The sequence below is a fragment of the Mobula birostris genome, chromosome 13 (genome assembly GCF_030028105.1).
Source record: "Mobula birostris isolate sMobBir1 chromosome 13, sMobBir1.hap1, whole genome shotgun sequence".
NCBI lineage: Eukaryota > Metazoa > Chordata > Chondrichthyes > Myliobatiformes > Myliobatidae > Mobula > Mobula birostris.
In genome coordinates, this window is record NC_092382.1 from 18,455,255 (window position 1) to 18,467,912 (window position 12,658).

The window sequence follows — 12,658 nt, forward strand, 5'->3', positions numbered from 1 at the left end:
TCCATTTCCAGCAGACAAATCTGAATGGGATCAAAATAATTATTACTCCGGCTCCAATGCAGCACAAAAACACAATAGTAAAAACATATATCCACAGCTTGTAAACTGTGCACGGATTGATTGTATGTCCATAAAGTGACGCTCGGTATAGTCAAGTCAAGTCACTTTTTATTGTGATTTCGATCATAAACTGCTGTTACAGTGCACAGTAAAAACAACATACCTCCAGGACCATGGTGCTACATGAAACAACACAAAACTACACTAGGCTAAGTGACACAACGCAAAGCTACACTAGACTACGTAAAATAACCCAAAAACTACACTTGACTACAGACCTACACAGGACTGCATGAGGTGCACAAAACAGTGCAGGGCAGTACAATAAATAATAAACAAGAAAATAGGCACAGTAGAGGACAAATTACAATATAATAATAAATGATAAAATAATAAATAAAAGTATGCCTGCATATAAGATGACAGACAGGAAATGATAAAGTCGAGGTGTTTGGTGTGTGGAAGGGTGGGTTAGTTGGGTAGAGACATTTATCAGCCTAACTGCTTGGGGAAAGTAGCTGTCCCAGAGGCTGGCCGTCCTGGTGAGGATGCTGCGTAGTCTACCCAGATGGGAGTGGGACAAACAGTCCATGAGTGGGATGGGTGGAGGTTGATCATGAAAATCAGGCTGGTGTTTGATCTCAAGAGAGGGAATTTGGAACATACCAATGAGATGCCTTTTTGAACAGCTTGTAATTGTGCCCATTAGGGAAAAGTTAATTTTGGATTGGGTGTTGTGTAATGAACCAGGTTTGATTACGAAGCTTATGGTAAAGGAAACGTGGACTTGGTGATCATAACATGTTACAATTCACCCTGCACTTTGAGAGGGGAAAGGTACAACACGATGCATCATTATTAGTGGAGTGAGGGGAACTACGGAGGTATGGGAGAAGAGCTCACCAAAGTTGATTGGAAGGGGACACTAGCATGGATGATGGCAGAATAGTAATGGCTGTTTTCCTGCCTCTCTAGCCTCAACCTGCCTCTGCCTTTCCACAGCCTCCATCTTTAATTTTTCTAACTTGTACGGGAGCCTAAGCTCACTAGGCTTACTTCCAGGAAACACCTCCAACTCCTCCACTTTAAACACACCCTCAGATACATAATGTTCAGCTATTATCCTCTGCATCTGTGACCTCCTCATTGTCGATTTCACCTTAGCAAGTTTTAACCTTTTTGCAATACTCAACATATCAATCCTTCTGGTGTCCTTTAGTGCCTCAGAGGTTGGTGCTTCCAGAAATCTATCAACATCCATTGCTGCTGATTTTCCACACACAAATAAATCAAAAGGGATTTCTCCAATGAAATCGATAATTAATCAATACGCCTCCAAATCTGTTCCTATCCAGGATGCAGGCCCAAATTTTGTTATGAACCGTAACGCTTTAGAAATGAGCCGGACGCAATAGACTACACTTAGAGTCTGTTTTTGATGTTAAATCCACTATCTTTATTCGTATCTACTAACAATATAGTAATTAGCAAGATAAACAAAAGTTAACAGTGTTATGTGTACTTGTGTGTAAATATAACTCCCAAACTATTGAGCTCAGGGGAAACCAGGCTTGGAGTCTTGAGATGGTGAACTATGAAAGTTCAGTTCAACCACAGAATAGGTGATGAGAGAGAGATATTTGTAGTGCAGGGTAAATGTCAAGAGAAGGCAATTCTGTCGAATTCCACAGTGGTAAAACGAAAGAACAGTCGCTGTAGATTTTATCTGTCGTCGTTCCAAATCCACATACAAATTATCACTGAAGGTGACTTGTCACAAGGGGTATCGTCTTCAAGTGAATTCCCACACCACACCCAGGCAAGGGTTAACACATAAGTGGTCTTCACAGGATACCCCAAATCAGATCCACTCGTATGGATCAAACGAGGTGACAACCTCACATTTGATGTTCGCTGAATCGATAATTAACCCACCCTTGTGGGCATAGGAAAGTTCTAAACAGTGACCCTTGGCCACTAGTTCCCTTGTTTTGATCCTTCCATTTATCCTCCTTCATCTCAGTCTGACTCTGAGTGTCTGTGTCCTCGGTTAAAACTAAACAAGCTGTGAGTGATGTAAACAAGCTGCAAGTCAGACTGATTTCCATTCTTAATCTCTCTCTCTCTCTCAAAATGACAGTCCACAGGAAACGAAATCTAGGGATTCATAACAACGGCCACTCCCCATTGTGAACTGACTGGTGTGCCAGTAGGTTGGATGACCGAATGAATCCTTTCCCACATTCTGAGCTGGTGAATGGCTTCTCCCCAGTGTGAACTCGCTGATGTCTCTGTAGGTTGGATGACTGAGTGAATCTCTTCCCACAGACTGAGCAGGTGAACGGTTTTTCCCCAGTGTGAACTCGCAGATGTGTCAGTAGGGTGGACGATTGAGGGAATCCTTTCCCACATTCTGAGCAGGTAAACGGCCACTCCCCAGTGTGAACTGACTGGTGTGCCAGTAGTTGGGATGACCGAGTGAATACATTCCCACATTCTGAGCAGGTGAATGGCTTCTCCCCAGTGTGAACTCGCTGATGACTCTGTAGGGTGGATGAATCAGTGAATCTCTTCCCACAGACTGAGCAGGTGAACGGCTTCTCCCCTGTGTGAACTAATTGGTGTCTCTGTAGGTTGGATGAATCAGTGAATCTCTTCCCACAGACTGAGCAGGTGAACCGCTTCTCCCCAGTGTGAACTCGCTGATGTCTCTGCAGGGCGGATAACTGAGTGAATCCCTTCCCACATTCTGAGCAGGTGAATGGCTTCTCCCCAGTGTGAACTCGCTGATGAATCTGTAGTTTGGATAACTGAGTGAATCCCTTCCCACATTCTGAACAGGTGAACGGCTTCTCCCCAGTGTGAACTCGCTGATGACTCTGTACGGTGGATGAATCAGTGAATCTCTTCCCACAGACTGAGCAGGTGAACGGCTTCTCCCCAGTGTGAACTCGCTGATGTCTCTGTAGGTTGGATGAATCAGTGAATCTCTTCCCACAGACTGAGCAGGTGAATGGCTTCTCCCCAGTGTGAACTCGCTGATGACTCTGTAGTGTGGATAACCAAGTGAATCTCTTCCCACAGACTGAGCACGTGAACGGCTTCTCCCCAGTGTGAACTCGCTGATGTGCCATTAGGTTGGATGACTCAGTGAATTCCTTCCCACAGTCTGAGCAGGTGAACGGCCGCTCGCCGGTGTAAACACGCTGGTGAGCCATTGTGTCAGATGACTGAGTGAATCCTTTCCCACAAATTCAGCAGATGACCAGCCTCTGCTCGATGTGAACTGACTGGTGTGTCGACAGGTGGGAAGACCGACTGAATCCTTCCTCACACACAGAATAGATGAATGGCCTTGTCCAGTGTGAACTTGCTGATGTACCTTCAGTTGTGATGACCGAGTAAATCCATTCCCACTGTCCGAGCACGTGATCAGCCTCTCCCCTGTGTAAAATAATGGGTGTACCAATTGGTCAAATGAACGAGTGAATCCCTCCCCACCTTCTGAGCAGGAAGGATGGCTGATTGAATCCCTTGCTCCTTTTCTTAAATGTCTAGACAGAGACAGCAAAACTGGCGTGTCGTGTTTGAGATTCCTGGGGACAAATTCCTTCTCATTTTTAATCTGTAAAAAGAATAACAAAATCCATTAGTGTGTGTAGGACAACATTTCAGATGAGATTACTTGAGTTGCCAAGGTTTGATCTGGTATCACACTGTTACAGTGAGATTCAACCCGAGATGGACAGAGAAATCATCTTCTAACTGGGCACAGTGCTGGTATCTGGAATGACCATCAATTCTCTGATGCTCTTCCTGTCTCTATAAAAATGGGGCATTTCTGCCATCTCCAATCTGTGACCTGGCTCAGTTTGACTCTCTCCATTGGTATTATTCCCTGTTCCTGCTGAGCAGCATGGGTGCCTGGCCCCACAGTAACTGAAACAGTATCACGCAAATAGTCTTTCTTGACATGCATTTGGGATTTTCTTTTACATATGATTAACTTAAAGTGCCACAGTGTTAACGCCATATAAAAAAATTCCTGCTGAGATGAATGGTTGGTCTGCACAGCTGTGAAAAGGACTTAAAGTGAATTTTTGTATTATTTCAGGTTCTTGGGCCATCTGGTTTGTGCTGAACTATTTAAACTGCCCACTCCCATACCCCTACCATCCAGGCACCTACTCAAACCTCTTAAATGTTGAAATCGTGCTTGCATGCACCACTTGTGCTCTTTGCTCATTCCACACCTGGATGATCGTCGGTGTGAAGAAGTTTCCCCTCATGTTCCCCTTAATGTTTCACCTTTCCCCCTTAACCCATGGCCTCTGGTTGTAGTCCCACACCATCTCAGTGGTAAAATCCCTATCTATGTCCCTCATAATAGTGGTATACCCCAATCAAATCTCCCCTCAATCTTTTATGTTCCAAGGAATAAAGTCCTGACCTGTTCGATCTTTCCTTATAACTCAAGTCCTACAGACCTGGCAACATCCTTGTGAATTTTCTCTGAACCTCTTTTACATCTTTCCTGTAGGTTGGTAACCAAAACCGCACACAATACTCCAAATTAGGCTTCACCAGTGCCTTCTACAAGTCAACATAACATCCGTCTATTGTTGTCAGTACTCTAGTTCATGAAGGCCAATGGGCTGAAATCTTTCTTTCTGTCTCTATCTAACTGTGATACCACTTTCAGTGAATTAAAGACTTGTATTCCCAGGACCCTTTCTTACTACAATACTCCTCCATGCCTGACCAGTCACTGTGAAAGACCTCCCTTGGTAGGTCATACCAAAGTGCAATACCTCACACTTGTCTGCATTAAATTACATTTTCCATTTCCCAAACCATTTTCCCAGCTGGTCCAGATCATACTGCAAACCATGATACTCTTCCTCGCTGACGACTACACCACCAATCTTGGTGTCAGCTACAAATTTTCTGATCCAGTTAACCACCCTATCATCCAGATTACTGATATAGATGACAAACAATAACAGATACAGCACTGATCCCTGTGGCACACCGCTAGTCACAGGATGCGGTCAAGAGGCAGCCATCTGCTACCACACACTGGCTTCTCCCAAAGACAGTGTCTCATCCAATTTACTATCTCATCTTGAGTGCTGAGTGACCAAACCTTCTTGATCCACCTCCCATATTCCACCTCTGTAATCTGTACAGGGTCTAGGAATTTGATGCTGCTTTGCCTCACTTCTATAGACTCTGTGTTCATCTCGTGAGTAAAAAAAAATCTCCCACATCTATTTTGTCTCCTCATATGGATTACCATTCTGATCTTGCAGAGGATTAATTTTTTCCCTTGCAATCTTTTCACTCTTAACATATCTGCAGAATCCATGAGGATTCTCCTTCATCTTGCCTGCTGGGGTAACCTCATGCCTTCTTTGTCTTTCATAAGTGTTCACTTGAATTTCCTGTATCTCACAAGTACCCCATTTGTTCCAATCTGCCTGTACCAGGTATGCACCTCCTTTTTATTGATCTGGGAGATGAAAGCCAAAGGGGTGATAGAGCTGCTATGGGAGGTGGTGGTGGGGGAGGGTCAAACTGAAGTTGCAGGGGGAATGGGAGCCTGAATAACAGAATAGATAGTGCAGGGTTTGCGGAGACAGTTGTTGTTCAGTCCTCAGACAAAGTCAGGAATGAAAAAGTTGAGCATGGTGCAGTGAATATGCTGAGCCCTGTATATTTCAATACAAGGAGCAGCGTAGGAAAGGCAGATGTGTTCAGGGCATGGATCAACACCTGGAATTATGACACTAGGATCTGGCAACTGTGGCCTGGGACAGGCTGCTTTATGGCAAAGGTGTGCTTGGTAAATTGAGGCCTTCAAAGCAAAATTTTGAAAGTACAAAGCGGGTATGTGCTTGTCAGAATAAAAGGTAAAGATAGAAACTGTAGGGAACCTTAGATTTCAAGAGATATTGAGACCCTGATGAAGCACAAAATGGAGTTGCATAACAGGGATAGGCAGGCAGGTTGAAATGGAGTATAAGAAATAAATCAGGATGGCGAAAAGAAGGCATGAGATTCCCCTTGCAGAAAAGATGAAGGATAATCCTCAGGGATTCTGGAGATAGATTAAAAGCAAAAGGATTGCAAGGCACAAAGTTGGTCCTCTGGAAGACCGGAATGGCAATCCATGGCTGGAACCAAAGCAGATGGGGGAAGATCTTAAATATTTTTTTCATTTCTATTTACTCAGATGGACACAGTGTCAATGAGAGTGTGGAAAAGCGGCATTAAAATCGTGGACCCTGTACAGATTAAAGAAGAGGGTGGATAAATCTCCAGGGCATGACAAGGTGCTCCCTCGGTCCCCATGGGAGGCAAGTGCAGAAATTGTCGGGCCCCAGCAGAGATAATTAATTCATCCTTAGTAACGGGAGAGTTATCAGAGGATTGTAGGATAGCCAAAGTTATTTCACTGTTCAACATAGAACATAGAGATCTACAGCATATTCCAGGCCATTCAGCCCACAATGTTGTTCCAACCATGAAACTTACTCTGGAAACTGCCTGGAATTTCCCTAGCACATAGACCTCTATGTTTCTAAGCTCCATGTACCTATCTAAGAGGCTGTTAAAAGACCCTATTTTATCTGCCTCGGCCACCACTGCTGGCAGTGCATTCCACACACCCACCACTCTCTGTGTAAAAAAACTTACCACTGACATCCCCTCGGTACATATTTCCAAGCAGCTTAAAACTATGCCCCTCGTGTTAGCCATTTCAGCCCTGGGAAAAGCCTCTGGCTATCCACATGATCAATGCCCCTCATCATCTTATTCACCTAAAAAAAAGCTTTGTTGGAAGTAGGCAAAATTATGAGGGTATAGATAGGGTAAATGCAAGCAGCTTTTTGCACTGATGTTGGGTGGGACGACAACCAGAGGTCATGGGTAAGTGACTTCCCCATTTATACAACACAATACAGGCCCTTTGGCCCACAATGCTGTGCCAGACATTACTTACTTCAGAAATTCCCTAGAGTTCCCCATAGCCCTGTATTTTTCTACGTGCCATGTACCTATCCAGGATCCTCTTAAAAGACCCTATTTTATCCGGCTTCATCACAGCTGCCGCAGCCCATTCCACGCACTCACCACTCTGTGTAAAAAAACTTACCCCTTGTGGTGATATCACGTGTCAGGACGTGACTGGACAGAGTTACTAACATGAGCAGAAATCAAGAATGATAGAGAAGCATGGCAGTGTAAGACGTGGTTTTGCTGCTGTTAAGTAGAAGTTCAATTCTGCAGAATATGGTTTGTTATTAGTAACCCACGGTACGTATAAAGAACACAACACCCCTGACATCTCCTTCGTACCTACTTCCAAGCACCTTAAAACTGTGCCCTCTCTGCAGATTTTCTCTTGGTTGTGATTGGAGGCAGAACGAAGGTGATTTTCACAACAGCTGATGTAAAAGATTTTGTTCCCTTTCTCCGAGTTCCCAATCCTTGCATTTAGACAGCTGGAGCTCAGCTCTGTCTGAGAGATCCATCGGTTCCCATTCCCTCTCAGCCGGAAGCTCCCCGGAGCCCGTGTACGGATGGTGGGGCTGAGAGAGAGGGAAGAGAGCAGGACTGTCCCAGGATTTCGGGTCACGGAGTCCGGAGCTCACAGCAACTGTCCCGAAGTCGGTGTTGAAACCCCACCAATCTCCCTTCTCCCCACCCCGCAACAGTCTCCCTACAGCCGATCTCCTTAAGCTTACCGTGTACTGCGCGCATGCGTGATATTCGGCAACGGAACAGCCCTGACGCTTGCGCATTTGATCGGTGCTTCGGCGACGGCGAACTTTATATTGCAGGGCTTTATTGGTAATCACGGTGCCATTAAAAGTTTCTGCAAGCACCAGTTCCACGTCCATAGCTTTTTTTTGTGTGTGTAGAAAATTCAGCAGCTGTTTTAACGCAGAAAGCGGCTCCCATAAACAATATACTCAATATCAACGTGTATCTAATGCCAAAGTACAATCCCCTTACAGATGTAGATATAAAACACAAGAGATTCTGCAGTTGCTGGAAATACAGAGACGCACACACACACAAAATGCTAGAGGAACTTTGCAGTTCAGGCAGCGACTAAGCAGAGGAGTACTCAGTGTAGGCATGCTGAAGGGGCTCGGCAGAAATGTTGTCTATTTATTCCTCTCCACATTCGTTGCCTGATCTGCTGATTTATTCCGGTATTTTGCAGAACCCACTTTTTTTTTCAATCAATGTTTCTAAATGTTTCTCATCTTTGATTTATAGGCACATCCTGCTGGTCAGATTCCTCCTCCTCCCCATAAACTCTAGACCCCATCGCTCTCTGGAGCCTCAAAGCCCTGACTCAGGCTGGCATCTCATTGGTTTCTGAATCTGCTCCGTCGAAGATTCATTCGCTAGTCTGCTGTCAGACTTTAGAGGCGCATTGCAACAACCCAGCTGTCTGAGGCACAGTCCTTTGAAATGAGTGAAAATGACCAAAAACGTTGAAAAGAGCAGCGAAGAAGGAGTTTAGCTAAATTATTTCACAGCACTGAAGAACTTCAAATACACAGGGAGCTCATCGTCTTATTCAGCCTGGAGAAAATCATGCAGGTGTATAAGATGATGAGAGATATTGGTCGTGTGAATAGCCAGAGGCTTTTTCCCAGGGCTGAAATGCCTAACACGAGGGGCATAGTTTTAAGGTGCTTGGACCCAGGCGCACAGGAGATGTCAAAGAGTGGTGGGTGTGTGGAATGCACAGCCAGAGACATTGGTAGACGTGGATACAATAGGGTCTTTTAAGACACTTGGACAATCGACAATAGGTGCAGGAGTAGGCCATTCAGCCCTTAGAGTCAGAACCACCTTTCACTGTGATCATGGCTGATCGCCCACAATCAGTATCCAGTTCCTGCCTTCTCCCCATAACCTTTGATTCCACTATCTTTAAGAACTCTATCCATCTCTTTCTTGAGAGCATCCAGAGACTTGGCCTCCACAGCCTTCTGGGGCAGAACATTCCATATATCCACCATTCTCTGGGTGAAGAAGTTTTTCCTCAACTCCGTTCTAAATGGCTTACCCCTTATTCTTAAACTGTGGCCTCTGGTTCTGGACTCACCCATCAGCGGGAACATGCTTCCTGCCTCCAGCGTGTCCAATCCCTTAATAATCTTATGTTTCGATAAGATCCCCTCTCATCCCTCTAAATTCCAGAGTATACAAGCCCAATCGCTCAAATCTTTCAACATATGACAGTCCCGCCATCCTGGGAATTAATCTTGTGAACCTACGCTGCACTCCCTCAATAGCATGAATGTCCTTCCTCAAATCTGGAGACCAAAACTGCACACAGTACTCCAGGTGTGGTTTCACCAGGGCCCTGTACAACTGCAGAAGGACTTCTTTGCTCTAATACTCAATTCCTCTTGTTATGAAGGCCAGCATGCCATTAGCTTGCTTCACTGTCTGCTGTACCTGCATGCTTGCTTTCAGTGACTGATGTACAAGAACACCTAGATCTTGTTGTACTTCCCCTTTTCCTAACTTGACACCATTTAGATCGTAATCTGCCTTCCTGTTCTTGCCAGCAAAGTGGATAACCTCACATTTATCCACATTAAACTGCATCTGCTATGCATCCGCCCACTCACCCAGCCTGTCCAAGTCACCCTGCATTCTCATATGTCCTGCTCACATTTCACACTGTCACCCAGCTTTGTGTCATCAGAAAACTTGGTGATGTTTTAATCCCTTCATCCAAATCATTAATATATATTGTAAACAGCTGTGGTCCCAGCACTGAACCCTGCGGTACCCCACTGGTCATCGCCTGCCATTCTGCCATTAATCGCTACTGTTTGTTTCCTGTCTACTAACCAATTTTCTATCCATGTCAGTACCCTACCCCCAATACCATTTGCTCTAATTTTGCACACTAACCTCCTATGTGGGACCTTATCAAAGGCTTTCTGAAAGTCCAGGTACACTACATCCACTGGCTTTCCCATGTCCATTTTCATAGTTACGTTCTCAAAAAATTCCAGAAGATTAGTCAAGCATCATTTCCCCATCGTAAATCCATGCTGACTCGGACCTATCCTGCCACTGCTATCCAAATGTGCCACTATTACATCTTTCACAATTGATTCCAGCATCTTCCCCACCACTGATGTCAGACTAACTGGTCTATAATTGCCTGTTTTCTCTCTCCCTCCTTTCTTCAAAAGTGGGATAACATTAGCTACCCTCCAATCCACAGGAACTGATCCTGAATCTATAGAACATTGGAAAATGATTACCAATAGACAGGTACATGGAGCTTAGGAAAATAGAGGGCAATGCGGTCGGGAAATTCCAGGCAGTTTCTGGAGTAGGTTACATGATCGGCACAACATTGTGAGCCGAGGGGCCTGTAATCTGCTCTCGATTTCTGATTCTATGAAGTTCAAGGGAAATCTCTTCTCCTGCAGAGTAGTGACGAGTTGCAACCTGTCATCATGGGGAGAGTGAGAGGTGAAGTGAACGACAGGGCTAGATTTTACAATACTGATATGGAACAGAAACATGGGCAGGGACCAGACGGACTGAGTGGCCTCTCTAGTGTACAGAGTGAGTGTGGCAGAGACAGTAAGTATCTGTGACATGAGATTTGAAACAGAACTGATTTATCTTTTACAGATCCACAATATTAAACATCAGTCTAGTTTAAGGCTAACATCAGAAGAACGTTGGATTTGATAAGGTACACCATGCAAGGCTTATTGAGAAAGTAAGGAGGCCTGGGATCCAAGGGGAGATTGCTTTGTGGATCAAGAGCTGGCTTGCCCACAGAAGGCAAAGAGTGGTTGTAGACAGGTCATATTCTGCATGGAGGTCGGTGACCAGTTGTGTGCCTCAGGGATCTGTTCTGGGACCCCTACTCTTTGTGATTTTTATAAATGACCTGGATGAGGAAGTGGACAGATGGGTTAGTAAATTTGCTGATGACAAAAAGGTTGGAGGTGTTGCGGATAGTGTGGAGGGCTGTCAGAGGCTACAGCGGACATTGATAGGATGCAAAACTGGGCTGACAAGTAGAAGATGGAATTCAACCCAGATCAGTGGCTCACTTTGGTAGGTCAAATATGATGGCAGAATATAGTATTAATGGTAAGACTCTTGGCAGTGTGGAGGATCAGAGGCATCTTGTGGTCCGAGTCCATAAGTCACTCAAAGCTGCTACGCAGGTTGACTCTGTGGTTAAGAAGGCGGTACGGTGCATTGGCCTAAATCAACCCTGGGATTGAGTTTAGGAGCCGAGAGGTAGTGTTACAGCTAAATAGGACCCTGGTCAACCCCACTTTGAGTACTGTGCTCAGTTCTGTTCGCCTCACTACAGGAAGGACGTGGAAACCGTAGAAAGAGTGCAGAGGAGATTTACAAGGATGTTGCCTGGATTGGGGAGCATGTCTTATGAGAATAGGTTGAGTGAACATGGCCTTTTCTCCTTGGAGTGACAGAGGATGAGCGGTGACCTGATAGAGGTGTACAAGATGATGAGAGGCATTGATCTTGTGGATAGTCAGAGGCTTTTTACCAGGGCTGAAATATTTGCCACAAGAGGACACAGGTTTAAGGTTCTGAGGAGTAGGTGCAGAGGAGATGTCAGGGGTAAGTTTTTTTTTTGCACAGAGAGTGGTGAGTGTGTGGAATGGGCTGCCAACGATGGTGGTGGAGACGGATATGATAGGGACTTTGAAGAGTCTCCTGGACATGGAAGTTAGAAAAATAGGGGGCTATGGGTAACCCTAGGTAATTTCTGAGGTAAGGATATATTCGGCACAGCATTGTGGCTGAAGGTCCTATGTTCTGCTGTAGTTTTTCTATGTTTCTAATTTCTATTCACATTCCTCCTGCCTCACTGGACAGGAACACTGAAACATCAAGTGAGAAACAGCAGGAAGTGGCCATTCAGCCCCTCTAACCATCAACAGAATGGTGGCTGCTCTCCCATCTCAGCCACATGTTTCTGCCCAATCCTCATTTCCTCGATCCCTCCGGTCTCCACACATCTACCAGCCTCTGTTTTATGTGAGGACGATCACTGAGTCTTCACCACCCTCTGTGGTGGGGATTTACAGACATTCACCACCCTCAGAGTGGAGACATTTCCCCTCATCTCAGTCCCGGACAGTCCACCCCCTTTTTCAGAGACTGGGATCCCTGGTTCAGCCAGTAATGATGTTGTGCATTTCAATGTGTTCACCTCTCAGTCCTCAATTCTATAAATGAAAGGGTTATTGCATTTGATCTTTCTTCATATGATGACCCCACCACTCCAGGGATTAGTCTGGTGAATCTTCATTGCACTCTCTATAACAAATACTCTCTAACCTCTTTGTTAATCCTCTATGGAATTAATTTCCATCTCCTGCAGCCCCGTGTTGCCCCAACCACTCACCTCCCACCCCCGTCACTATTTCCACCTTCCCACCTCCCCCTCACCTGGATCCACCTCTCACTCCCCAGCTCTTGCCCCATCCCCACCCCTCACCTCTTTTCTCGGACTATTTCCCGTCCACTCTCAGTCCAGAGGGAGGGTCTC

At 45.2% G+C, this 12,658-nt stretch overlaps 1 protein-coding gene across 2 annotated transcripts; it reads right to left on the minus strand.

Annotated features, from left to right (window-relative positions):
- Positions 1 to 1,469: 1,469 nt before the first annotated feature.
- On the minus strand, positions 1,470 to 12,658 carry LOC140207485 (uncharacterized). Of its 2 annotated transcripts, none has more exons than XM_072276007.1 (2): positions 12,608 to 12,658; positions 1,470 to 3,685 (listed from the first exon to the last, which is right to left on the minus strand). In XM_072276007.1, the coding sequence occupies exon 2, from the start codon at positions 3,276 to 3,278 to the stop codon at positions 2,226 to 2,228; it is 1,053 nt and encodes a 350-aa protein (XP_072132108.1). In that variant the 5' UTR covers positions 3,279 to 3,685; positions 12,608 to 12,658; the 3' UTR covers positions 1,470 to 2,225. The 2 variants fall into 2 exon arrangements, with proteins under 2 accessions (XP_072132108.1, XP_072132106.1); XM_072276005.1 differs by lacking the exon at positions 12,608 to 12,658 and adding an exon at positions 7,812 to 7,997.